Below are 24,217 nucleotides of genomic sequence, written 5' to 3' on the forward strand. Positions count from 1 at the left end.
GACAAAGGATGAATTAGTGCTGAAGATGGGAGAAATCTGAAGGAAAGAGACCCAGATTGGAGTGACGTGGATCTAGTGATGGCCAAAATATCTCAGTTTAGACATATTAAGAACAAACCCGTAAGAAGGACCTTCTTCCTTAATCATACCCAAAGCTGTCGCCACCTGTTCTGTATCTCATATCAGAGTCCCATCATCTCTAGGTACCAAGCTTCTAGCAATAACTGACAACTGGACTAGATCCATAGAATCAGGGGATGCAACACCAGTGCAAAGAGAAGGGGACCCAAAAGGTTGCCTTGTTGGACCCCAACAGCAGACCATATGCAACCATCTCCCAAATATAACCTCCCAGGTTGACAATACAAGTACTCGACCTAAGGGGCAATAGCTGGGCAATAGATACAAACCTCTCTCAACATGGTAGTCCGATCAACCATGTTAAAAGCATTCTGAAAATCTACAAGCAGCATCGAAAGAGAGGTATTGTCATTGTTAGCATACATTATACGGTTGTCACCATGCAAAATTGCTTCTACTCCACCATAAACACCAACCCTATACTAAAAATCCTATAAGTACCCTACCACATCTTTGGAAACTCCTTTCATAGCAATCTTGGAGACCAGACGCTGCCAAACCTTGCCCAAAGCTACAGGACGAATACTATTATTCCGGCTTAAGAAGTGGAGTAAGCGGAGCACTCTCAATGAATTCCGCTTAGCTCAAGCGAAGACGTGGACATCGCCCCTCAGAACCAAAGATTCACCACAAGGATCAATGCATCTAGTAAATTAGACGATATAACTGCTGCAACCCCACTCATGACATCCAGCAAATTCTGAGCTAGAAGACCATCACGACCATAAGAAGTACCCAAAGAACTTGATACGTAGGTAACTCTTATCCCAAGAAAGAGTGTCGCCATTCCCTACCAACCACAACATCAATTCGTAGACCCCAAAATAAACAAACCTCTACAACTACCAAGACTCTTAGGTGAGTAACTTCCTTGGTGTTATCCCCAAGTTTAAGTCATTTCGGATAGAAAGTAACTAGGAAGAGGTGATACTTCCTAGTGAATTCTCTCAACAGAATGTTGTACACTTGTACTACGGCCTACGACCATTCCAAAACGTTCACCTCCCCCAAGGAATCACCCTGGCCACGGCTATGGATAATACCTCACGTGCATTGTGCTTGCCCAAAAGGCACACCCACGCCTAAAGTCATGGCCGAGAGCGACCTTAAGGAAAGTCGGTGCAAGATCAAGGCAACATAAATGGAATTACGTGTTGCAGATTTACCTGATTCTGATTGTCATAGCCCATTCTAAGTATCAGCCATAGTTAGCAATTCGTAATGTTGTAAAAATTCGATATGGAAAATATTCGAATAAAATTTGAACTTCATTAAGTTTTTTCAATTCGGATTAAAAAAAACAACAGAATATAATACAAAAATAAAAAATAAAAAAATACGAAAAAATTTAACAGCAAACTTGAGAAAATACGATATGGCAAAAATACTTGTAGGCAGTATTTACCTATTATAGTGATTTTCATAGTTCATATCACTACAATAGTTAAATACTACTACTCTAGAAAGAAACTGAACTCATCAACTCAATGGCTTATTAAGTAATTTCAGGCACCTTTGAGGTTTTTAAACTTTTGAAGTCAATTGGATAGTGGACATTCACCGGCCAAGCCGGCACTATCGCCTCCGATAACAGGTTGTGCCGGTACAGCCAATCGCATATCAACACGTCACTAAAACAGTTTCTTTGATTCTGACGGACGCCGTTTACTCACCAATTTTCCGTCAAACTCCAAAAACGAGGAAAAGGATAAAAGGTCGGTCGTCAAAATCTCCGTCAACTTTATTCGCCGGTCACCCTCCAATAATTCCACCCACCTCTCTGTCTCCCTTCCCTTAATCAGATCTCAGGCTTCATTCATCCACACCATGGATGAAGTAGAAGAAGAAAAGGAGATCCAACAAACCCATGAAAATGGCCGTTCAGTATTAACACTTCAACCTGTAACGGTAGCTTCAATACCGTCTCCTCAAAACACGTTAACCTTAGCCTTACCAATACAACACCCGAGAGCAACAGCTGTTGCTGGTGGTGGGGGTGGTCGTGAGGATTGTTGGAGCGAAGGGGCGACATCGATACTAATCGACGCATGGGGGAAAGGTATTTGGAATTAAGCAGGGGGAATTTGAAGCAAAAGCATTGGAGAGAAGTAGCTGATATTGTGAGTAGTCGTCAGGACTATAGTAAGCCTGCCAAAACAGATGTTCAATGTAAAAACAGGATTGATACCTGTAAGAAGAAGTACAAGATTGAGAAGGCCAAGATTGCTTCCGGTCAAGGTACTAGTAAGTGGATCTTTTTCCATCGGCTTGATCGACTTATTGGTCCAAATGCCAAAATCAATGCTGGTTTGCCTACCACATTGATAACTGATGGTTCCAAGTTCCCCGTAGCCATTCCAGTTGGTGTTCGAACCTTCCACAACAAATATCAGCAGCAAGAAAAGCAGCCGTGGCTACGGCAACACCAACAGAAACAGCAATTTCAGATATCGGGATCACTGGACTCAAGTTCATCATCTGAGGCGCCACCTTCACCAGATTCTACAGATAGCTTACCACCTGAGACTGTTAGCAATAAAAGACTGAGGTTTGAAGAAAATGTTAATTCAGAGCTACCCAAGACTGATTCTGGAACCAGTAAGCGCAATGCAGGCAAAGGCAACTCTTGGGCCAATTCTCTGAGAGAACTAAGTCAGGCAATTAGCGAGTTTGGAGAGGCTTACGAACGGGCAGAGACAACGAAGCTGCAGCAAGTGGTAGAAATGGAGAAGCAGCGGATGGGATTTGCCAATAATCTCGAATTGCAGAGAATGCAGTTCTTCACGAAGACTCAATTGGAGATTACTCAGCTGAAGCAAGAGAAAAGAGTTGGCAGTAGCCACAATCATCACCATAGCAATAACAACAGAAATAAGAGTGATTAGCTCTCTCTATTCATGGGTGAAAACTCCAAGTGAAGCTTGTACTAGATATAGCATATTAGATTTCACTCTTATTGTAGACCCTTCTAATGTGTGATTGGGCGGTCAGAGCTATATTTGAAAGCACAAATGTTTTACAAATTCTACCCTTCTATTTTGCAAACACAGGAGCCTTTTCGCTCTCTACCAGTTGAACAAAGAAAATTCTGAAAAAACCACAAAAACTTCATCTTCGAAAAAATTGTCAACATTGCTTAGCCATGGAAAGCAAAATGTTATGCATTACAGCTTAATTTTACAGACACAACATAGGGAGAAATAAAATTAAAATATGATACAAGTTGGCTCCATCCATGAGCTCTTAATGCACTCAACTTCAAAGCTAGTTGGACCATACATGGATAAGTCCTTGCTTGTTACCAGTGTAGATCTCATTGCGGTCCTCGTCATAAAATAGAGCAGTCACATCTTCAAGAGCTTCACGAACAGTGCTCTGGATGGATGACCTTCCACCCATTCTACCCCGAGGACTGATCCGAAGGTTAGGGTCACTTGAACATATCTTTGCAATGCACTTTCCTGTTAAGATGTTACTCATGTTGATCGATCCGACTGCACAAACTAAAAAAGGGGTTTATTAGATGAAGAAAACTCAAATGATAAATTCTACTTGGCAAAAAAAAAAAATGATGTTTGCAGATTACAAGCGGGGGCACTACAATAAATAACTAAGTATGTTACTATAATCAGCTTAGATGGATCAAATAAAATCAAACGGGTTCTCTCACAGCATCTCTGGCTCTCTGCTGGAAGAACACCACGTATGAACAAAAGCATCCACTCATCCAGCCAACATAGAATATAACTGAAAGCTCCAAGTTCTAATGCACCATAACCTGCTACCTCCTCAATCAATTCAGGTTCAGGGAGTATCCAAAAGATATATTTTTCTAATTTAAACTAGCATTGTATGACGTCTTTTGTATTATTCATGGAGCTGCATCCAATATGCTCTTATAAAACCTAACAAAATATAAAATTATGGCAGAACAAAACCTAACATGGCTAGATGTGAAGTCTCCCCGTCGTGAAACACTACCATTACCATATAATATACATTGAAGAAACAGTGGACAGAAATACTCTTACATTCTCCATCATCTTCGACCCCTTCTTCAGCTTTGCAGTATGAGATGATAAGGTCTTGATCACTAGTGATGTAGATGTTGTTTGTATTGCAGTCGGGATGCCACAACAAGTGGTCTTCAAAGGATGTAACCAGCTCTCCTCGAAAATTCCAAACAGCAACAGTTCTATTCCGGAATGTCAAGAACAGGTGGTTCTCATAGAGGAAGATAAAAGCAGATGGGGTCATAAACTCTGTACGGCTAACTTCAGTCAGCTCCGAGTTTCTTACCTGCTCAAAAAACAGCAAGAAAATACGATGAGGAAAAACCATAAAAAGACCTGGCATATGCCTGCCCCTTGGAGAAGCTGTCCAAGGAAAAGCATTATATGCAATTGGGTACAGCAAAACCAACAAGTCCTCACATCAAGTATTTGTAGGTTCTCATTTTCTTGCTTGACCAGAAGCTTCTCATTGAATTGCTCGATAAAATCAACTTTCTTGTTACGGTGTAGCAAGTGGTGAAATGATTTCAATACTGTTCCATCTTCGATCGACAATATTTTTAAAGGAACATAACCAACAGCTCTATGGAATATTAACAGCATGATTCCTGGACTGTTACGCACAAAAAATAAAGATACAAAGCAATGAATAAAATAATAAAAGTTACACAAATACTTGAGAACAAAATAAAGAACTTGAAGAAAAACTTGAAAAAAAAAACTAAAAATTACAGACCTGATCTTGATCTCTTGCACATTTTCGTCAGATATTGAGTACAAGAATGAGTAGTTCTTGAGGTCAAACACCTTGTAAATGCTGCACAAATTTGACAGACAATCACTTTCAAATACGGGATGCATGTCAATTCTGGATAGTCTTACTGCATACTACTAGTGCATTGTTGTGTGCTTCCAATCCTTAAACCAGTTGGAAGTGATAAAAGCAACCATAGAACTTTTTAAACAGTAATACCAAACTGAATTTGCTTACCCATCCTGAGCAGAGTAAGTCAAAACTTTTCCATTTACATCATCAAACTCAACAAAACCAGGCCACTTAAGTGATTCCGATTCAAAAAGAGGAAATCCAGCATCCAGTCGATTTCGCCTAATATACCTACAAAATAATCCATCCAATAATGTATTAATGTCATATGATTATATGTTTAAAATTTGAAACTGCCAGAGTGGAATCCAGTCCAGGTTTTCCATATTGCAGACCGATGAGCTCTATAAATTATCAAGTATCAATGAAGCCTAGGCTAACCAAGATTGACTAGTAGGTGGTAGCAAGCAAAATCATATACTGTATGATACTTTTCTGATCAGAGTTTTGTGTGGTTAATTCCGATACAAATAAGAATGTTAAGAATATTTTTACTATAAACAAAGGGACACAAATTCTTTGATACATATGCAGATGCAGACACTAGGCCACATTTTCATTGACATAAGAACTCCTGCAAAGGATAGCAGACAGATTCTTTTGCATGCTTGAAGGAAACATGAAATAAAAATGGTAAATAACATAAGGAAAGCTCAATTGCAAGCAAGTTTATAAACTTTCTGTCATAATTTTCTTTCCTTTACCCTCAAATAAAGGGCCTCAAACATTGTGTGCCCTTATATTTGAACTAACTGTGATTCCATCAAATATCACCCTTTCCATGCTAAAATAAAATATATCCTGAACTAAACAAAGCCACCCCAAATAGTGAGTTATAACTGTAGAGTAAACCATCGAATTTCTTACTCGATTGGAGTAGTCCTGCACTTCAATGAGCTAAAATGATCTGAGGCATAAACTGATACTGTGATGAGAGACTCATTGTTCTTGTTATAGAAAAGACTTCTAATCACCTCATCAGGGCTGATATTCAGGAAGCAAATACGTTTATTGGTTGCTGTCAGCATCAATACACAACAAAACAAGAAGATTTAGGACATAAATATGACTTATCAAGGAGAAGTATTTTAGAAATATCAAAGTAATCATGTCCGTTTTTTATTTAAAACACCTAGCAGTGTAGCACAATGTGGGTTGAACAACTCATTTCTTAATTCACAAACTTTTCAACTTTATTCGCATTCTAAGATAAATGATGTCCCAACTGTAAGCCAATTAGATGATGATTACTTACAGCGACTAAAAGCAGCACAGAGGCCCGACTGTGCAAGAGCAAAAATAACATCCTTTGCAGCAACAATCTCTATAATCTTGGATCTCTTTTTAAGAAACTGTAGTCTCAGAAACAAATGAGCATTCGAATCATATGTATCAAACTCCTCCTGCATTGTCACACAACGAGATTAATTATGATATGTCTTTTATTAACCTTAATTATCTGGGCAATAATTGATTGTTGATGTATATAAGAAAAGTTACAGGTTGAGTTTACTACATCAAACATATTGTTGAATGCATTTCACAGTTGAACCCTAAAAATTCAAAATTTAGGCAAATACCTGGAGTTGAAAATTGCGAAATTTCTCCTGAGCTTTAGAAGAAGCGCCACTACAAATATTCCTCAAGCCACCAATCTCTCTCCGTTGGAGTTTCTTAACAGAATTAAAAATCTCAGTGTCTCGAAACTTACGAACAGAAGAACAATTACTAGTATTACCCGAACTCGAATCTCTCCCTCTTTTCTTAGCTGTAACTCTCACTCGTAACCTCACGTGTGATTTCTTATTATCCATCTTACTTACTTTTTTTTTTTTTCAACTTTTTACTATTATTAGGGTTTCTTCTCCTAATAAATCCATGCTTTTCATTTTCTCTCTCTTGTCAAAATTTTAGGTTTTGAGGATGGGTCTGGTTTTGTGATGTTCAGATCCCGGGCATAGTTTGGCTTTTGCTGGTGTTGGGGCCTGGGAATTTTTTTATGAAAATTGAAAATTAAAAAATAAAAAGGAAAGAGGATAACGGTGGGAAACAAAACCAAATTGAAATTTAAGTGAAATTTAGGAAATGTTAATCATTCATGTCTCCCTGCCAAATTCTTCAGGGTTAAACTGGAAATTTATTTTTTTATTTTTTATTATTAGAGTTATAATGTGAGATATTTCGCCACTGATATTCTGGTACGTTGTCGAATTTTCAAAATTTTTGGAAAATTTCATTTTTCAGCCGTTTGATTTTGAATTATGCAGTTTCTGTTGACAAAATCATAAAATACAGGGTACGTCGTACGTGTAGTTGTGTTGATATTTTAGTTTGCTGAGTTTCGGAAGCAAATTGCTTTTGAGATGTGATATTCATCAAATTTCGAACAAAACAATGTTGGACGAATATGTAATTTCCTGCAAAAGACATATCTTATTCCAGTAGAACAGTAACATCAAAAGGACTTGTCTAGGGTGTGTTTGTTTATTAGAAATTGGACTTGAGGAGTAGAATTAATTAGAATTTTTAGTGACCACTCACTTTTAGTTTATTTGGAGACATAAAGGAACTCCAATTCCTTTTTATTAAGTCTTTGACAGACCCCTCCATGTTAATCCAAAAAAATTCTAGACTATGGGAATCGGTTTTTTATTTCTAATCTGAAAATGGGAAAATAAATTAAAAATTGGAGTCTGTTAATATTTGCCAAATACACATTTTATATTTTATAAGTTGGAATCAAATTCTATTATAATAAATTCCATTCCAATGATTTCCTACTCCATTCTATTCCTAATTAGTTTCTAGTCTCAATTGTCAAACACACTCTAAATGTCAATTCGATTTCCAATCACATAAATGAGGCTTAAAAATGTACCAATTGGCAACTGAGTTAACCGAGCCCATAGCCCCATGCCCCATAGCTTGCTCAGACACTGAGTTTCTGAGTATGAATGAAACTGTACTCCAGCAATCCTCACCTTCACCTGCTGGCAATACGGATTCTCCGTCTCCTAATAACTTTTCCACAATCAACTAGTGGCAGGTGGTGAAACGGCTTGAGCTATACGCCCATACCAAGTTGGCCTTCAAACCAAGTTGGCCTTCAAACATAATATATGGGTTGAGATTCAACAGGTCGGGTTGGGCCTATTCTAAGACAGATCGACCACATGGACCTCACCAATCTCAAGAAAGCAGGTATCAACGTCTAACTGTGGTTGATAGATGTGTATCACACTATCACGTCGACAAACGATTGGATCGTCGTGTCGACCAAAGGATTGAATGTCGTCATGTCTACAGGGGATGTATACCACGATCTCATGCATAGTTTACTTCTTTCGGAAATCTTGTACTAAAGCATTTTTAGAAAGAAAATATCTAAAGATTTGTGTATGACTTCCATTTGACAAAAATCTATCTTGACAGAATGACAGACCACTTTCTAAGCTGTAATAATAGAGATGTTTCATCACAAAAAACTAATACAGAGGATGTAGTCTCTTTCATGGGTTATATCCACACATTTTTTTCAAATCCCCTTTAATAATTGAGCATCTACAACTGAATAGATTATCGGAAAAACAAAAAAATCTATAACCGAATAGATTATGAAAAAAAAAAAACATCTATACTAAATACTAAATATACATATATAAATATAGAGGATGTAATCTTTTCCATAAATTTGTAACAACCTATATTTCATTGTCAAATTTTGATATTGATGGGTTTCTTGCTTTAGCATGTTTGTATATCTAGTGTGGATTTTTCTCCTCAGATTGTTTTCAACATAAAGAGAATGGCAGTTACTATCACGAGTCCAACATATTATCAGATGTTTTTAGACCACGTAAAGACGGGTTGGCTGCGTTTCCATTGTTCACACCATAAAATTTATCCTTGTGTCACCTAAAATGCCCCCAATTTCCCTGTAAACACTCGATCATTTTCGACAATTTTTTGGTAAACAAAATGACTACTGTTGAATACCTATTTGAAAGTTGAAACCATTGAAGTTGTACTAGAAAAAAACAATGCCCTGCCTAAATGAGAAAAGTTCAACCATTAGTTAATCATATCTCGTTATATGAACTCCACTTATACGAATTCTAAAAAAAATTTCACCATGAAAAAAAAATATGAATTAGAGACTGATTTTTGGTGAAGTTGTTCTCCCCACAATATAAATCATCTTTAAAAAAAATCAACACATTTGAAGATATCTAGACGTATCAAAATTTGCTTACAATGTTATAAAATTATCTAATAGTCCAGATTTTTTAAATTTCAAAACAACTTTTGATAGAATTAAATATTTTCGTTTAGGCTGATTTTTTATAGGGAGATTCTCCATTATGAGAAGTCTATTTTCACCAAAAGTCAGCCCTCAATTCATTTTATAAATCCACTTTTTGTAGTAGAGTTCATATAACGGGCTCGTTATATATTTATATCACCTCTCTCTATATTAAAGCAGAGTACATATGAGGTGGACTGTTTCTTTCCTATGCAGCAATTTCCTACGTACTTGGTTCTGCCATGTGGATTACTAAACAATACAATTATAATTTCAGTGCAAGTGCAATACGTATTAAACATTTTCCTATTAGAATTACTACTCTCTCTCTAGACAATCGATTATATGATCAATTGAAGAAGGCACTTACCCGATAATATTGATTACGTTTGGGTATCTTAGAAAAATGTTTGGCACGCATAACAACACTTATATAGAAGACTATCATGCATACATTGGCTTAATAACACTAGCTAGAAGACTATTAAACATACATACATTAGAGATAATATACCAAAATCGGCACCTATCATCCACAACTGTGAATCATTAATTAACGGAAGACAGTACATCAGACCAAGTCCCTCCCTGAGATACATTTGTGAAAACAACACATACAAAAAACACAAGCTATGTGGAAATTAGCCACAAGCTAGCTAGACCCACATTCACCATACATCAACAATGCATATGAAATTATTGTGCGACAATGCTATGGCTAAAAATTTGGAATCGTGTATGTAATACATTACTTGGTTTAATATGGCAGAAGCTCTAAACACGCATCCAAGAAAAATTAATGGAAATATGGAATGGAAAAATCTGCAGGTAGACAAACCGTTAGGAATTATCTCACACACAATAGAACACCTGCATACATAAAATGGTGACATGCCAGCCTACTAGGTCAAGGACTACACCACATTGTTGGAATATTTATATATACATATTTTCAATTGAACTAGAAGGGAGCTCAAGTAGAAACCTCACTGGAGTACGAATGAATGCCAGTTTTTTATAATGTCATACACTCACGAGTTATGCCTTTAAAGACACTATTGACGGCTTAAGCATATAGGAACATGGTTCATGATAAGCAGGTTCACTATATATTTTTGTTATATTTGTATGATCATGTTCATTGCATTATTATAATACTACTTGATGATATTTTTTTCAGTTGCATTTCTAACATTAGGAAGACTTGGGAGCTTATCCAAAAAGGTTGTGGAATATTTGTTATTTATGATCTTTTTGTTTGTTGCCTTACATTCAAACAAACACAGAAGCTGATGGGTAGATAATAACACATGGGGATGAAGTTAACCAAAGGAGAAAAACTGAGGGTGTTTATTTGAGGCAGAAAGGTCAATATAGCTAGGTTTCTATAATTTGGTTTCGATACTTGATGGCTCTTCAAGCTCAAATAATTGTTTTAGAGGAATAACAAGATAGGTAATTTGTAATGTCCGGTTTGCTTACACTTTCGGTTATAGTGGAGAACGATATATAGCCATAGTAAATTTGGATTGGAAAGTTATGTTAATTTTATTTTTAGCAAAATTTTGTTTATGATCACAAGAAATTTTCAAAATTACCTAAGAATGTCTTTCTATTATACGATCTAAAAAATTTATTAAGTCTAATCAAAGAAAAACATACAAACTCAAGGAATAAATTAATAGAACCCAAGCATATGCCGGGTCCAAAACCTTATCAAGATTTTTTGTCTTTAGCATGTGGCACTCTAATAATGAGAGATGGTCCTATGTGGTACTCTAATATGAAAGATAGTCTTTTCTAATAGCCTACAATCCCACGTACATGGAATTTCTTTGGAGAGTTTGAGTGTATTTCTAATTCTTATATTTTGAGAGTTTAAGTGTATTTCTAATTCTTATATATTTGATCAAATAAAAAAAAATGCTAAAAAATAGGTGATTTGTAGAAGTTAATTTCCTATTACGAATCAAACACTTTTAGTGTTCCAATTCATATATATTTGATCAAATAAAAAAATTTGCTAAAAAATAGGTGATTTGTATAAGCTAATTCCCTATTACAAATCATACACTTTTAGTGTCTATGATAAAACACCGACTTATTTCGAATATATTCTTAACGCGACCTCAAAAATACTATATATTCTTTAGTTAATAACTTATTATAGGGTGTAAAATCAGCTTCCGACGGTTCCCCACATTCTCTAATGATTATGTGAGATATATATACTGAATTAGAACACTCAAAATGTTATTCGCATAACCCTTTCATATACCTGGAATTTGCATTTGTTGTTGGTTATTAACTTATTAAAAAGAAGACCAATATACTTCCTAAGTAAGTGCCTGAATACCTATCACGCACTCTCACATTTTTAACATATGCACCTTTATTCCTTTTCATTTTTCTTTATTGGATCTCATTCTGATATGATTCCAAACACATCCAGGCTACAATATGATAATACATATTGAAAGTCTAGACCTGTAAAAAGAACATCGTCTTATTATGAAGGGGTGCTTTTATTTGCACATTTGATTTGTGTTTCTTTATATGACATTGTTTCTTTAGACAATCTAATGATATATCTAATAATCATCCAAACACAACCTCTCACATACATACACTCAAACACTCGATTCAGAAAAATGTCAAAGTTAACACGAGATCAAATTCCAAAGTGCAAACTCTCCCAAGTTCTTTTTCATTAATGTAGAGAATTGTGGTTCTATCAGTTTAAGAACACTATGAAAGGATAGGGTGATCACTGATAGTCATATTCTGAAGACAGGTAGATATAATGCATGGTTATGCATGTGAAGTTGTTTTTCTATTCAATGTATATAGAGCAATAGGGTACGTTTACATGTGAACTCATAGAGCTTTTTCCATCACAATAAGAGCTGACTATAACAATTTAAAATTTGTATTCGGATATCATCGGGAAACACTACTGAACTCAAAAGCAAAATTGTATTTGGCACTTGGGACGGTCTCCTTTAGGGCCCAAATAGTAAGCAAAATCTTAAGTATATATACTTAACTAATTTTATTTATAAACAATACATTGGCTTTCTTTGAACTGAATATATACAACCTTCTTACATTTTATTTCAGCTCCTATAATAGAAATTGGAACTAACTCTTATAACAAATACAAGATACGGTGAGTGAAATCACTTCATTCAGGAATGAGGATTAAATTAACTGATCGAGGCTGCTGTCTTTGGTTTCCTAAGTTTTGTTCTTTTTTTCCTAAGTACAGGAAGATGGGATAGTGCTAAAAATAAATTTTCAAAATTTGTGTTCATTCTGAGTGTAGGGAGATGTGATAGTGCTAAAAGATATGGGTCAGGATGCTTATAAAATGTCCATATCATGGAGTAGGATCCTGTCAAATATGTTTCACCTCTCTAACTTCATAAATGGGTGTGGATGCTTATAGAATGTCCATATCATCATGGAGTAGGATCTTGCCAAGTTGTATAATAATATGATGTCTTTTATGAGTTACTCTTGGTATTGCATAAGAAAGTTATTATTAAATTTGCATTGTGATGAGCATTTCAAAGAGATGGAACTACAATTGAACTTGCAATAGCTCAACAACTTTTATTTGATACGCAACAAACTTTGGTTGCAAAGAGAGTCACCTAAATATTTTTTTGTTGTAGGAATTTTAATAATTTTGGAGTAAAATATATTGAAGCTTAAACATTGAATGTTCTACTGATAATTGATGGATGATAATTCTTTGGTCCAAAAGAGTGAAGAGTATTTGTGTGAAATATTATCATACTTATTTTTGTAACACTTTATTGATACCATCAAACTTAACTCTTTCAACATTAGTGCAATATTGGAAGAACTTTGTGGTATTATTTCTTCATCTGAACTTTGTTTTGCAATGTGTTTGCAGAAACATTGAGAATAGATAAATCTACTATAAAAAATAAGAAAAAGTGTGGAATAAGATAGAATATTTTAGCATTTTATTATAAGTTCAAGGTGTGTGTTAGAAACTTCAAGTTTGGAAATTGAATGTTATTTGAAAGACATATACTTTTTCTATCAATTTGATTATTAGATTGTTCAAATCTGAAAATTAATGGTCATTACTCATTTTACCCACCCAATCTTACATTAACAATTTGACATGTTCACATTGATGAAAGACATAGAACGACATGATTTTCTTTGTTATTCATGTTGGAATTGAATAAGTATATTTTGCATGTATACAAACAATCACCTAGTAAAAAGAGAAAATACTTGAGGAAGTATTCTAAGTAGGTGAACGCATTTCTTGAAAGATAATTTTTTGTTGTATTCATCAATTCATTGTAGAACATGTTCATGTAATAAATCTTTTCAAGTAGGAGTAGTATATTCTTTGAGGATATGAAAACAATCAATCTATTTTAGTGATTTGTACACATTAGTACGTAAGCTGAGCGGTGATGATTTATCGTTAAATCACTATAAATCTAAGAAAACTATTATACAAGCTAGATTGAGTTTAAGATAATTTCATTTGAAAATTACGAATTAATATCCTAAACCACAAAGTGAAGAGGCTATCTCAATTTGATCCCTTAGTTTTCAAATACTTATGCATCATAATCGCTGCTCATTAACGTATTTCGGTTTATTTTCAATAAAAATATATTCTAATTCAAAAATTTGCCGCTAAATCACCATAAATCTAATAAAACTATTATACAAGCTAGATCGAGTTTAAGATAATTCTATTTGAAAATTACGGATTAATATCCTTAACCACAAAGTGAAGAGGTTATCTCAATTAGATCCCGTAGTTTCCAAGTACTTATGCACCATAATCACTACTTATTAACGTATTTCGGTTTATTTTCAATAAAAATATATTCTGATTCGAAAATTTGGGTGAGACATTTTGTAAAGCCTTTTCAACACACAAAATATTTATAGATCCCGGGTGCATGCCCGGTCCAAAATCTAGTCTTAATATTAAAGCTCCCACAAGGGGTATTTTTCAAATTCTATTAAAATTCCACGTTATCTCTTATTAAAACGGTAATTTCTCTCCTATTTGAAAAATGGGAATCTTTTTTTACAATGGGAATTCATCTCCTATTATAACGGGAAGTTTTCTCCTATTAAAACAAATTCTAGCACTTCTAATTAAAGCGGGAATCTTTCTTCTATTAAAATGGGAATTCCTCCCTATTAAAAATTAAGGGAAAATCTAGCATATCTAATTAAAATGAGAATCATTCTCCTATTAAAACAGAATCTCTCTCTCCCAATTGAAAATACGAGTTTTTAAAAATTAATTTAAAACAATTTGTTAGAAAATTAAAATGGGTTAGCGACTAAAACGGTAGTTCCAAATTTTAAAAAAATTCTAAATGTTTTCAAAATAGTTGGTATGCACGGGCCTACAAACTATATATATATATATATATATATATATATATATATATATATATATATATATATACACACACACACTTAACAAAACAGGGCGATCTTAATAGCCAATGGCTGAGATTCAATTTAAGGGGGTATAAATCAAGATCGAGACGAGTGGCACGATGACAGCCCATGAGTTGGATTAGAAATTAATTAGATTCTTAATTGTTAAATTAAACAAAAAAAATCCTTTGTTTTCTCTAGAAATGATTAATTGCAAACTTTAAACACAATTAAATTTTTACGTGTACAGATTTAACCACTATGACAACCCATGAGTTGGATTAGAAATTAATTGAATTTTTAATTGTGAAATTAAAAAAAAAAAAAACTTTTTATTTTCTCTAGAAATGACTAATTGCAAACTTTAAACACAATTAAATTTTTACGTGTGCCGATTTAAATTTCTTTTATACGTCCAAACGCTAGACTGTAGACTGGTAAAATCTTATTGAAGGACCAGGGCATGTGCTTACGTTAACCCCCTTTTTATTTGTAATTTAGTACTATCCTTTTGCAATTAAGAGTAACTCTTCATCAGTTCTTATTTTCCCAGGACTCATGAAGACATGAACATCACACAACCATTTTTCTTCTCTCTCTCTTTCATAAAACAGATGATGAGTTTTTAAACCCAAAGATCTCATTTCTACTATTTTTGACCATCAAAGGTTTTCCACAAACTCATGCAAGTATTTTTCTTAGCAAATTAAATGTTAGTGTTCTTTTTATTTTGACTATTTTTGTATCTCTTCAAACTACTGATTTCTAGAATTTTCTTGACTTCTATATTAGAATGGTTACAAGGTTGTTGGGGAACTTATGGGAGCAATGGACGTCACGACAAAGACAGCGAACCCAACATTCATCACAGATGATTCAATTTCGTCTAAATCATTCAACTATTCAAGGATGATTCTATCAAATATACACACACTCAACTATATTTATTTTGAATGCAGTTTCCTAATTGCATCAAAGTCGTCAACTTTGATGATTGGGTCGACAAATTATTATAGTCAATATAAGAGGCGAAACAAAAATTTGTTCTTCAATATGTTTAAAATATTAGTAGTGTTGATATATATATATCAATTTTATAAAATCACTTTTAAGCGAATGTTGGTAAAAAATAAATTGTAAGATCATGTAGGTGCTGTTTTGATCAATTGATTCTTAAAAGTAGCATATATGGCTAATTCTCTTAAGTGTGATGCATTTCTTTGAAGGTTCTTTAATCTTGAATAAGAAAAATATATTACTATTGATTCATTGTAAAATGTGTGCTTTCTGCTTTCAAGAAAATATTTATTGGTTTTATTCCTCAATTTTATTAATTTCTCAGTTGAAAAGTTCATCGGACTAAATAGATAATTGATATTATATGATTAATACTCATCAGTTAAATATTTTCATGGGGATTATTTAGATTTAGATTTTTACAGTTCATCTCTAAATATATTTTTTGTTATTTTGGTTCCACCAAGTTTCTTACTGTGGAATAGAACTTGATGGAATGTTATACTCAAGACGTTTAGATTTCCACAGTACCTAATGGTTTAGGATGTTTTGGTTCCACAACATCTTTAGGAAATAGATTATAGATAGTTACTTACAATTGTCTATCGGTTCTACACCTCAAATCGTTTTTTTGTCAAGTTGGATAACTTTTAGGCTTCACTTTTAAGCGGAAAAAGATGAATATTATTTACATTCGGTATGTCAAAGTTTTTTCCATATTCTAAGAGCTCCATAGATGCTCCAAAGGAGCCTTTTAAGTTGATCAAGTGCTCTATTTTAATGAGGATACGAATGCATTAGTTCTGTTTTAATGGGGAGACGAATGTGTTTCTTCAATCCTAGAGTGAAAAATACTCACTTGAATACACACACACACAAAATTACCGACTTAGTAGTACAGAAATCAATGATTTGGAATCAGTTTATTCTCATGACTTATATATGTGCATTTGAGTCACCGGAAAGTGACCCTTCTGCTTTTCAAACTTAAGCATCTACGTTAAGTATATATTTTTGAGTTTCTAAAAGAGTAAATTAAATGTCTAGGTATAGTCTATAGTTACATCTTTATCCTGATCGATGTTCTCTCAATCCATATGCATAATAACAACATTATTAGACTTTGTTATGTATAGATGACTTTTCAATAGGATACTCAATACTTTTCAATAGACTTTGTTGCATTTGTTGATATTGTATTGGTCATTATTTTGACTTTTGAGTTTGTGTTTTAAAAAAAGTGTTATACACCTTTTATGTTTGATATAAACTTTGCAGAGTCTTATTTCAGGTTGTAAGATGGTATAAGTTAAGTTTTTTCGTGCTTCAAGTTCACTAAAAGTAGTACTAATGTCAACCCGCATAGTTTTTGAAATGGAATATGCACTTGGTGGATAGTTTTTGTGGCATATATATGCAATATCGACTGCTTCAGTGAATATGACGTTGGTGATCTAGACCCCTCAACCTCCCGAGTTTATGTGCATTCAATTGGTTTTTCTTTGTTCTGATTTAGTTGTAGGCTTTTTTATTTATACATATACAACCAAACATGTCAAACACTGATCATTAATGATACGATGTTCCAGAAGAGTGTTGTGAAAGATTGTATGAACTGGGTGGTCAAAGTCCTCACTGAAATTCCTATTGTACTATTGAAAATAACACTTTAAAAGCAAAGGATAAATGTAAGTTGGATTGTGTTTTCAAGTCACTACATACAATTTGCTCTCGGACTTTTTCTCATGGTGCCTCCTTTTTTGGGGTGAAAATGTTTCATTTTTTCTATTCACTCTTGCAACGAAGAGGGTGTACCAGCCAAGACCTCTACTCCAATTCTAGGTAATTTGATGAGATTTTTACATTGGTGTTGGTTGAGTGACTGTGGTATTGTTAGTTTTGAATTTTTAGGGTTGCAGGTCATAGCTCGAGTATATTATATCTGACAAGGACTTTGGACAATTTCTAACTTAAACAGTAAGTTCATGTATTAAACGTTGTAGTTCATTTTTGTTGAATATTTGTTTGGTGAAGTAGTCTTGTAATAATATTAGTTACCAAAGAAAGTAAAGGCATGATGAAACTTTAGGAATATTATTATTGATGGTCAATTTAGATATTTTTCATTTGTAAATTTCCAACATAGTTATTCGCAAAATGTATTGTTTATTATTTATTATTTTTTTTTATGTATTTTTTTTGTGGGATTTCTTCAACACTCCTATTTTTCGACACTATAAGGAAATTTCTTATTCTTCAACACTCCTATTTTTATCGAGCTGCCTACTTATCAATTTTTATTTTTCGGCTTTATAGGTGAATTTTCTATTCTTCAACACTCCTATTTTCATCGAGCTGCCCACTTATCAATTTTTTTTCCATCACAATAAATAATAAATGCATATGGAATTTTAAATCACATTATCTATAATGTTTCTTTATGAAATCCATGCCAAAAACATAGGCATTAACTAATATATGTATATATTCATTTATTTTTGATATTATATGTATATATTCCAAAGAGTATGAAATGGCTCGTTTCTAAACTCTACCAAGTAAGGTAGTGTCAGCATGGTACTAAAAGCCACAAAATATCCAGAAACTTCGTATACTTCCGAGGATTGACATCAATTTATCTCTGAGCGTCTTCAAATTTTCAAGATCTTTGTACAGTGGAATAAAACAAGTGGGGGAAACTGGTTTGGGGTTATAAAACCTATATATATCAACCAATAAATATAAAATTTAAGACTGAAGTCAAAAACCCGCTATCATAGTTGAGATATACCTCAATATAAAAGTATCAATTGGTTGATATATATCAGACATATCGTTAGGCCCCATTGTCCCCAAACTAAGATACATAGAGTCGATTTTTTTGATATTTTGGACCTTGTCAGGACGTGAGTAGGAACATGCTAACAACATAGGATTATTTAGGGGTGGAATTTGGGCGGGACGAGTTGAGGCATAACTCAAATTCAACCCGAGTTTCAAATATTTCAACCCAGGGACCAAGTTCTAGTCGGTCTTTAAATTTTCAGTCCAAACCCTAACCCAACTCATCCTAGAACTTGGGCAGATTGGGTCGGATTATGTCGGGTTGATCAAACTTTTCCGGTTTTTTTTGGAATTATAAGATAAAAACACTAAAATTGAAATATTCTAATAAAATCAAAGAGATTTGATTGTTTGAAAGGAAAACTAACCTTGTTGATTATATTATTCTCTCTAAAATAGAGATTCTCAATCTTATTTTTTACAAAAATAGAATAATTGAAAGATATTTGTATATATATGCACACGGGCTCGGGTTTTTATTTTTTTATTTTTTGATATTCTAACCCGAACCAAATCTAAAACCGAGTCAGGTTTTATTTTACAAAACCAAGTCCGAACCACGGATCTGACATATTAGTCCAGGACCAACAAAAATGGGATTTTAATCCATCGGTTTTGAACTAACCCGACCCAAGTTCCACCCCTAGGATTATTACAGCTGAAAAGTAATTAAGTGAATCGAACAATGTATTAAACTTTAGCATTGTCAATATACTGATCATGCATGTCCGCTGAAGATGTGATATAAATATATAATCAAGGATCCCATGGATAATTATCGAAAAAAAGGATCCCATGGATTTTTTTGCCAAAACTAAAGAAACTACGCACTCAATGTAAATTAATTAAATATATAGTAGTAAGTAAAACAAGTCGACTTACCAAGAAAAAGATTAAGCTCATGCATTTCCGTGTACATGCACCAAGAAATTTTAACAACTCTTGAAGCCAAAATTTCTTTGGCTGCTACTCACGTGCTTTGCCCCACATAATTTGTGTATAAATACTTTAGAGCCACAAAGAAAGCTTGGAAGTTAGAATACCAAATAAACTCTATGGCAGGCCAGCAAAATTGTCATGTGCTGTCTAAGATAGGCATTGTTGGTGCAGGCATAAGTGGCCTAGCAGCTGCTAAACAACTTTCGCGTCACCACCCAGTTGTTTTCGAGGCAACTGATTCCATTGGCGGTGTTTGGAAGCATTGTTCTTCCAAATCCACGACACTGCAGACCCCTCGATGTGATTTCGAGTTCTCAGACTATCCATGGCCTCAAAGAGGCTATAGTAGTTTTCCATCTCATACTGAAGTCTTGGACTACTTGCATGGCTATGCTACAAACTTTGATCTATTCGAGTATGTTAAGTTCAATTCTAAGGTGGTGCAGATCAAGTTCATTGGTGAATGGGAAATAGACGATGTTGGTCAGAGACAGTTAGATTATAGCACTCCGTTAACTGGCCAACCTGTTTGGGAGGTTGCTGTCAAGACTAACCAATCTGAGTTTATTCAGGTCGTTGGCTTTCTAACGACTCTCTACTCTTCAAATTGGTTTACTACTTCTCTCTGTCTATGCAATATAAGTATTTCTCGATCAGTTAACAACTTGTTCCAGTCAATAACTCAAAATGGTGGTTTTTTCGCCAGGAAAGAAAGTGCAAAACGATGATTCACTGAAAAGGACCTCTAATTATTTCTTATTTTAACTAGTATTACCCCCACTAGACAAGCCAATTAGGAATAATACCCCATGGGGAAATTAGGATCTCCCCCAAGTATACACAAAAAAAAAGTCAATTTTTGACAAAAAAAAAAATCAACTCCAAATTGACCATTTTTTTTTTTTTTTTTTTTTGTACTTGGAGGGGGGGGAGAGAATCCTAATTGGCTCGTCTAGTGGGAGAGTAACACTAACTACCCTTTAGTTCATAGCATGGATCCACTTGAAAACGAAAACTCCCAAACTTGGGCTGAATCTATTTATTTAGTTGAATAGTACTTGAGCAATATAAATATGCATGAACTCTTTTTTTTAATGAAAAAATACACATGAACTGGATTGCCTCTAAATCTCTAATCACGTGATTATTAATGGCAATTCTGTGCTTTATGCCAACTTTAATTTACTTGAAGATGTGTCCTTGAGTGTGTCCGTGTCTGTATCTTTTTTTATACGTATAAACCGTTCTTACTAAATAGAAAGTTCAACCTACTTTAGATTTGACTAAGGAGAGAAGCACTGATGAAGTGATATAGTGGAGGACTAGCTAGGGTTGCAAGCACACTTCATCATTGTACTAAGCCTAGATTTTTCATTTTCTTTATGTTTCTGTTATACTTTTCTGTAACTCCTCGGCTCCTCCCTCCTTTTCCTATACTTAATGAAATTTACAGCTCACTTAGCCAAAAAAAAAAAAAAAAAAAAAACAAACAAGAAATTGTATTGATTAGTGTATTTTATTTTTTGTCATGAATGAATGCCAGTAGTATAGCTATCTTTATCTTCTTTTTTGAGTTTTTCTTTGATTATCATTCTTATTACCTAACTTGAGGATATTCAGTTCGTGAGACACCTTTCAAATGATACATATATAATTTCTTGGATATATATAACGCATCCTTTTACTGGATAAATGCCGACGACACGCTTTAGGTGGAAGCCACACAAGGTATAGGTGGAGACTATTCTCATCGGGTTAAAGACCATTTGACTTTACGTTTGTCCTTAAAAACATCATCTTCCTCTCTTCTCATCATCCTCTTCTTCTCCCCCTCCTTCAATCTGAATCTCTCCTCTTCTCTTCCATAAACTAGATCTGTATTCTTCCTCTATTCTCTTCTGAATTTTTTAGTATCCAAGGGAAAAAAGCAATATCTTGGCTCTCACGGTCTGCTAGTATATACTTAGTTGACACCTTTAACCAAATCACGACGGGACTTAGGTTTGGAGACCAAGAGGTAATTTGTCTCGGGGGTCATTCCCTTTTCTATTTCTCTTGGTGCGAAATAGAGGAGGAGCCGTTGAGGCAAAACTCAGAGAGAGAGAGAGACTTGATCTCTTATTCTTGTTCTCTTCTACATCGCCTTTTCCCCCAAGACTTTCTTCTTCAAGTCTACTCTCCAGTCTCAAGCCTACTCTCCAGTCTCCACTTGTTCATGATGATTCAAGCATGAATAATCTATATTGGTGACCCAGTTAAGCTCTTAAATAATTGGTGGAAGGGATAACTCTACTTTCTGTAAAAACTCTACTGTGTTTACGTGGTTCTCCAAATTTGAAAAGTACGTACTCCAATTATTAAGGTTAATACCATGGTTATTCATGTATTGATGACATATTTTCTCTCAGCTCCACCCATCAGAGTGCCATGCTTGCAAGCATTGGTCACTAGACTATAATAGTTAGATTTAAATATAACACATTACTACCACTTCTCAGTGCTGCATGTTTATATTCGGCTAATTGCATGTTACTGCATTACAGTGGTATGCATTTGAGTTTCTTGTGGTATGCATTGGAAAGTACGGGGACATGCCAAAATTGCCAAATTTTCCTCCCCATAAAGGCCCTCAAATTTTTAGCGGCAAGGTCTTGCATTCGCTCGACTACTGCAAACTCGATAATGAAGCTGCAAATCAGCTACTCAAAGGAAAGAAAGTGGTAGTTGTCGGTTACAAGAAGTCGGCAATTGATTTGGCTGTTGAATGCGCAGAGGCCAACAAAGGTGAGCTCTCCACCAAATTTGTAAAGGGTAAACGTTGAAAAGCATAAGCTAACCGAAAAACTTCTCCGATTTTGGTGTTTTTGTTGAGTGGTTGAAGGGTCAGATGGACAACCTTGCACCATGGTGATAAGGACATTACATTGGACAGTTCCATCTTATCGCATTTGGGGTTTACCGTTTTTCCTGTTCTACTCGACAAGATCCTCACAGTTTCTTCATGAGAGGCCGAACCAGAACTTATGGAAAATCCTCCTTTGCTTCCTTTTATCTCCTCTGGTAAATTATCTTTTCTCCTCGTGAGATTACATTTGCATGGATAATTTGTAAAGGGAAAAGCTCCGAAAATAATGAAAACTCAAAACGTACAATGAACATCTCCAATTTCTTATTCGTAGCTAATAGCCCCTTTGGCCCTATGTATAAACCATTACTGATTGTAATGAAGTGTCTAAATTTGTGTGATGTACCAGAGAGGGCTCGTCTCAAAGTTTATTGAGTCATACTTGCTATGGAAACTTCCTTTGAGAAAGTACGGACTGAAACCAGATCACTCTTTCCAAGAAGACTACGCATCATGTCAGATGGCTATTTTGCCAGAAACATTCTTCTCACACGCAAATCAAGGGAGAATCCTGTTTAAGAAAACCTCAAATTGGTGGTTTTGGGATGGTGGTATAGAATTTGATAACAAAACAAAATTGGACGCTGATGTTGTGGTTCTTGCAACTGGGTTTGAAGGAAAGAAAAAGCTAAAGGCTATATTGCCAGAGCCTTTTTCTAGTTTGATTGATGCCTCTGTCATTCCACTATACAGGTATGCAATACATAAAACCAATACAAGTAACTCGACTCCATTCCCCCGCCCTTCTCCCATTCGAAGTCTTCCCTAAAAGGGAAATACGGCGTCGTTACTCGTTACTGTGGGAAGTGACATGTACAATGACATTTGAAGGTTGAGTACTAATCCAGTGATAGATAATTAACTCCGCGAGCACCTTAGATATTATACTAGTTGGAATTGCACATCGAGTCCCCACTCCACGTACATCTCAAGATCAATGGCATGATATATGTACGTTTTTTTTTTAAAATGGTTTACGAAACCCCACCCCCTAAAAAAACGAAAAAAAAAGAAAGACAATATATAATAAGCGCACACACGCAGTTGATAGATAAACAGTTAATAAATTTAACACATCAAGGAAAAATCGTTCAGTATGTCAAAAAAGATTTGAAGATGAGAAGTCATACATGCTGCTTTTGTCTATCTCAGGGGCACAATCCATCCATTGGTTCCAAACATGGCATTTGTAGGATATCTTGAGAGTGTTTCAAACCTTCATTCAGCTGAGCTTCGATGCAAATGGTTGGCACGATTACTTGATAATCAATTCAATCTCCCAACAATTCGGAACATGCTTGAGCAAACCAGCAAGGAGGAGAAGGTCATGCAGAAAACGACCAGATTTTATAAGAGGCATTGCATCTCAACTTTTAGTATCAACCATAGTGACGAGATATGCAAAGAAATGGGTTGGGGATTTTGGAGGAAGAAAAATTGGTTATTAGAAGCCTTCAGTCCTTACAGTAACCAGGACTACATAGAGAAGAAATTATGATATGTACAGTCTCTATATCAGCAACGACAGAAATCTGAAGGTCAATGAAGGAACTACCCGCACTGAATTCCTGCTTTTTTATTTTCTGGCTGATTTTTATTGCGTAGAAGTCATGATATTTGTCAGCACAAAGGTGGAAGAATAAAAAGAATTGTACATCAATATTCTTCTGCGTTTAGAGAGTTGCAGAAAAGTGAGAGAAAACAAAACA

General features: G+C 34.7%; 2 protein-coding genes, 1 long non-coding RNA gene and 1 pseudogene across 5 annotated transcripts; 2 read left to right on the plus strand and 2 right to left on the minus strand.

Annotated features, from left to right (window-relative positions):
• The first annotated feature begins 1,786 nt into the window (after positions 1-1,786).
• On the plus strand, positions 1,787-3,164 carry LOC147506938 (trihelix transcription factor ASIL2 pseudogene; annotated as a pseudogene). The gene has a single exon (XR_015217493.1). The product of XR_015217493.1 is annotated as a trihelix transcription factor ASIL2 pseudogene (transcript).
• A 63-nt stretch (positions 3,165-3,227) lies between these two features.
• LOC147506939 (uncharacterized) lies at positions 3,228-7,200 on the minus strand. 2 transcript variants are annotated; one of them, XM_086599674.1, is made up of 8 exons: positions 6,621-7,200; positions 6,296-6,443; positions 5,908-6,058; positions 5,146-5,271; positions 4,891-4,971; positions 4,575-4,767; positions 4,173-4,440; positions 3,228-3,644 (listed from the first exon to the last, which is right to left on the minus strand). In XM_086599674.1, the coding sequence occupies exons 1-8, from the start codon at positions 6,852-6,854 to the stop codon at positions 3,406-3,408; spliced, it is 1,440 nt and encodes a 479-aa protein (XP_086455800.1). In that variant the 5' UTR covers positions 6,855-7,200; the 3' UTR covers positions 3,228-3,405. The 2 variants fall into 2 exon arrangements, with proteins under 2 accessions (XP_086455800.1, XP_086455801.1); XM_086599675.1 differs by having other exon boundaries at positions 3,228-3,635; positions 6,621-7,140.
• Positions 7,201-19,687: 12,487 nt separating this feature from the next.
• On the plus strand, positions 19,688-24,168 carry FMO1 (flavin-dependent monooxygenase 1). The gene is made up of 5 exons (XM_086599677.1): positions 19,688-20,175; positions 22,147-22,387; positions 22,485-22,663; positions 22,858-23,201; positions 23,661-24,168. The coding sequence occupies exons 1-5, from the start codon at positions 19,720-19,722 to the stop codon at positions 24,004-24,006; spliced, it is 1,566 nt and encodes a 521-aa protein (XP_086455803.1). The 5' UTR covers positions 19,688-19,719; the 3' UTR covers positions 24,007-24,168.
• LOC147506941 (uncharacterized) lies at positions 23,445-23,774 on the minus strand. Its single transcript, XR_015217495.1, has 2 exons — positions 23,639-23,774; positions 23,445-23,499 (listed from the first exon to the last, which is right to left on the minus strand). It is a non-coding gene; the product is annotated as an uncharacterized LOC147506941 (long non-coding RNA).
• Positions 24,169-24,217: the final 49 nt, after the last annotated feature.

Source organism: Coptis chinensis, chromosome 3 (assembly GCF_015680905.1).
Source record: "Coptis chinensis isolate HL-2020 chromosome 3, ASM1568090v1, whole genome shotgun sequence".
Classification (NCBI taxonomy): Eukaryota; Viridiplantae; Streptophyta; class Magnoliopsida; order Ranunculales; family Ranunculaceae; genus Coptis; species Coptis chinensis.

Excerpts from the sequence above, each read along its gene's own strand:
- LOC147506939 (XM_086599674.1), bottom strand. The coding sequence starts at position 6,854 with ATGGATAATAAGAAATCACACGTGAGGTTACGAGTGAGAGTTACAGCT. Across the intron at positions 4,972-5,145 it reads ACTTACTCTGCTCAGGATGG|CATTTACAAGGTGTTTGACC; the intron begins GTAAGCAAATTC and ends AAATTTGTGCAG. Across the intron at positions 4,441-4,574 it reads AGAACCTACAAATACTTGAT|GTAAGAAACTCGGAGCTGAC; the intron begins GTGAGGACTTGT and ends TTTTTTGAGCAG.
- FMO1 (XM_086599677.1), top strand. The coding sequence starts at position 19,720 with ATGGCAGGCCAGCAAAATTGTCATGTGCTGTCTAAGATAGGCATTGTT. Across the intron at positions 20,176-22,146 it reads ACCAATCTGAGTTTATTCAG|TGGTATGCATTTGAGTTTCT; the intron begins GTCGTTGGCTTT and ends ACTGCATTACAG. Across the intron at positions 23,202-23,660 it reads TCTGTCATTCCACTATACAG|GGGCACAATCCATCCATTGG; the intron begins GTATGCAATACA and ends TGTCTATCTCAG.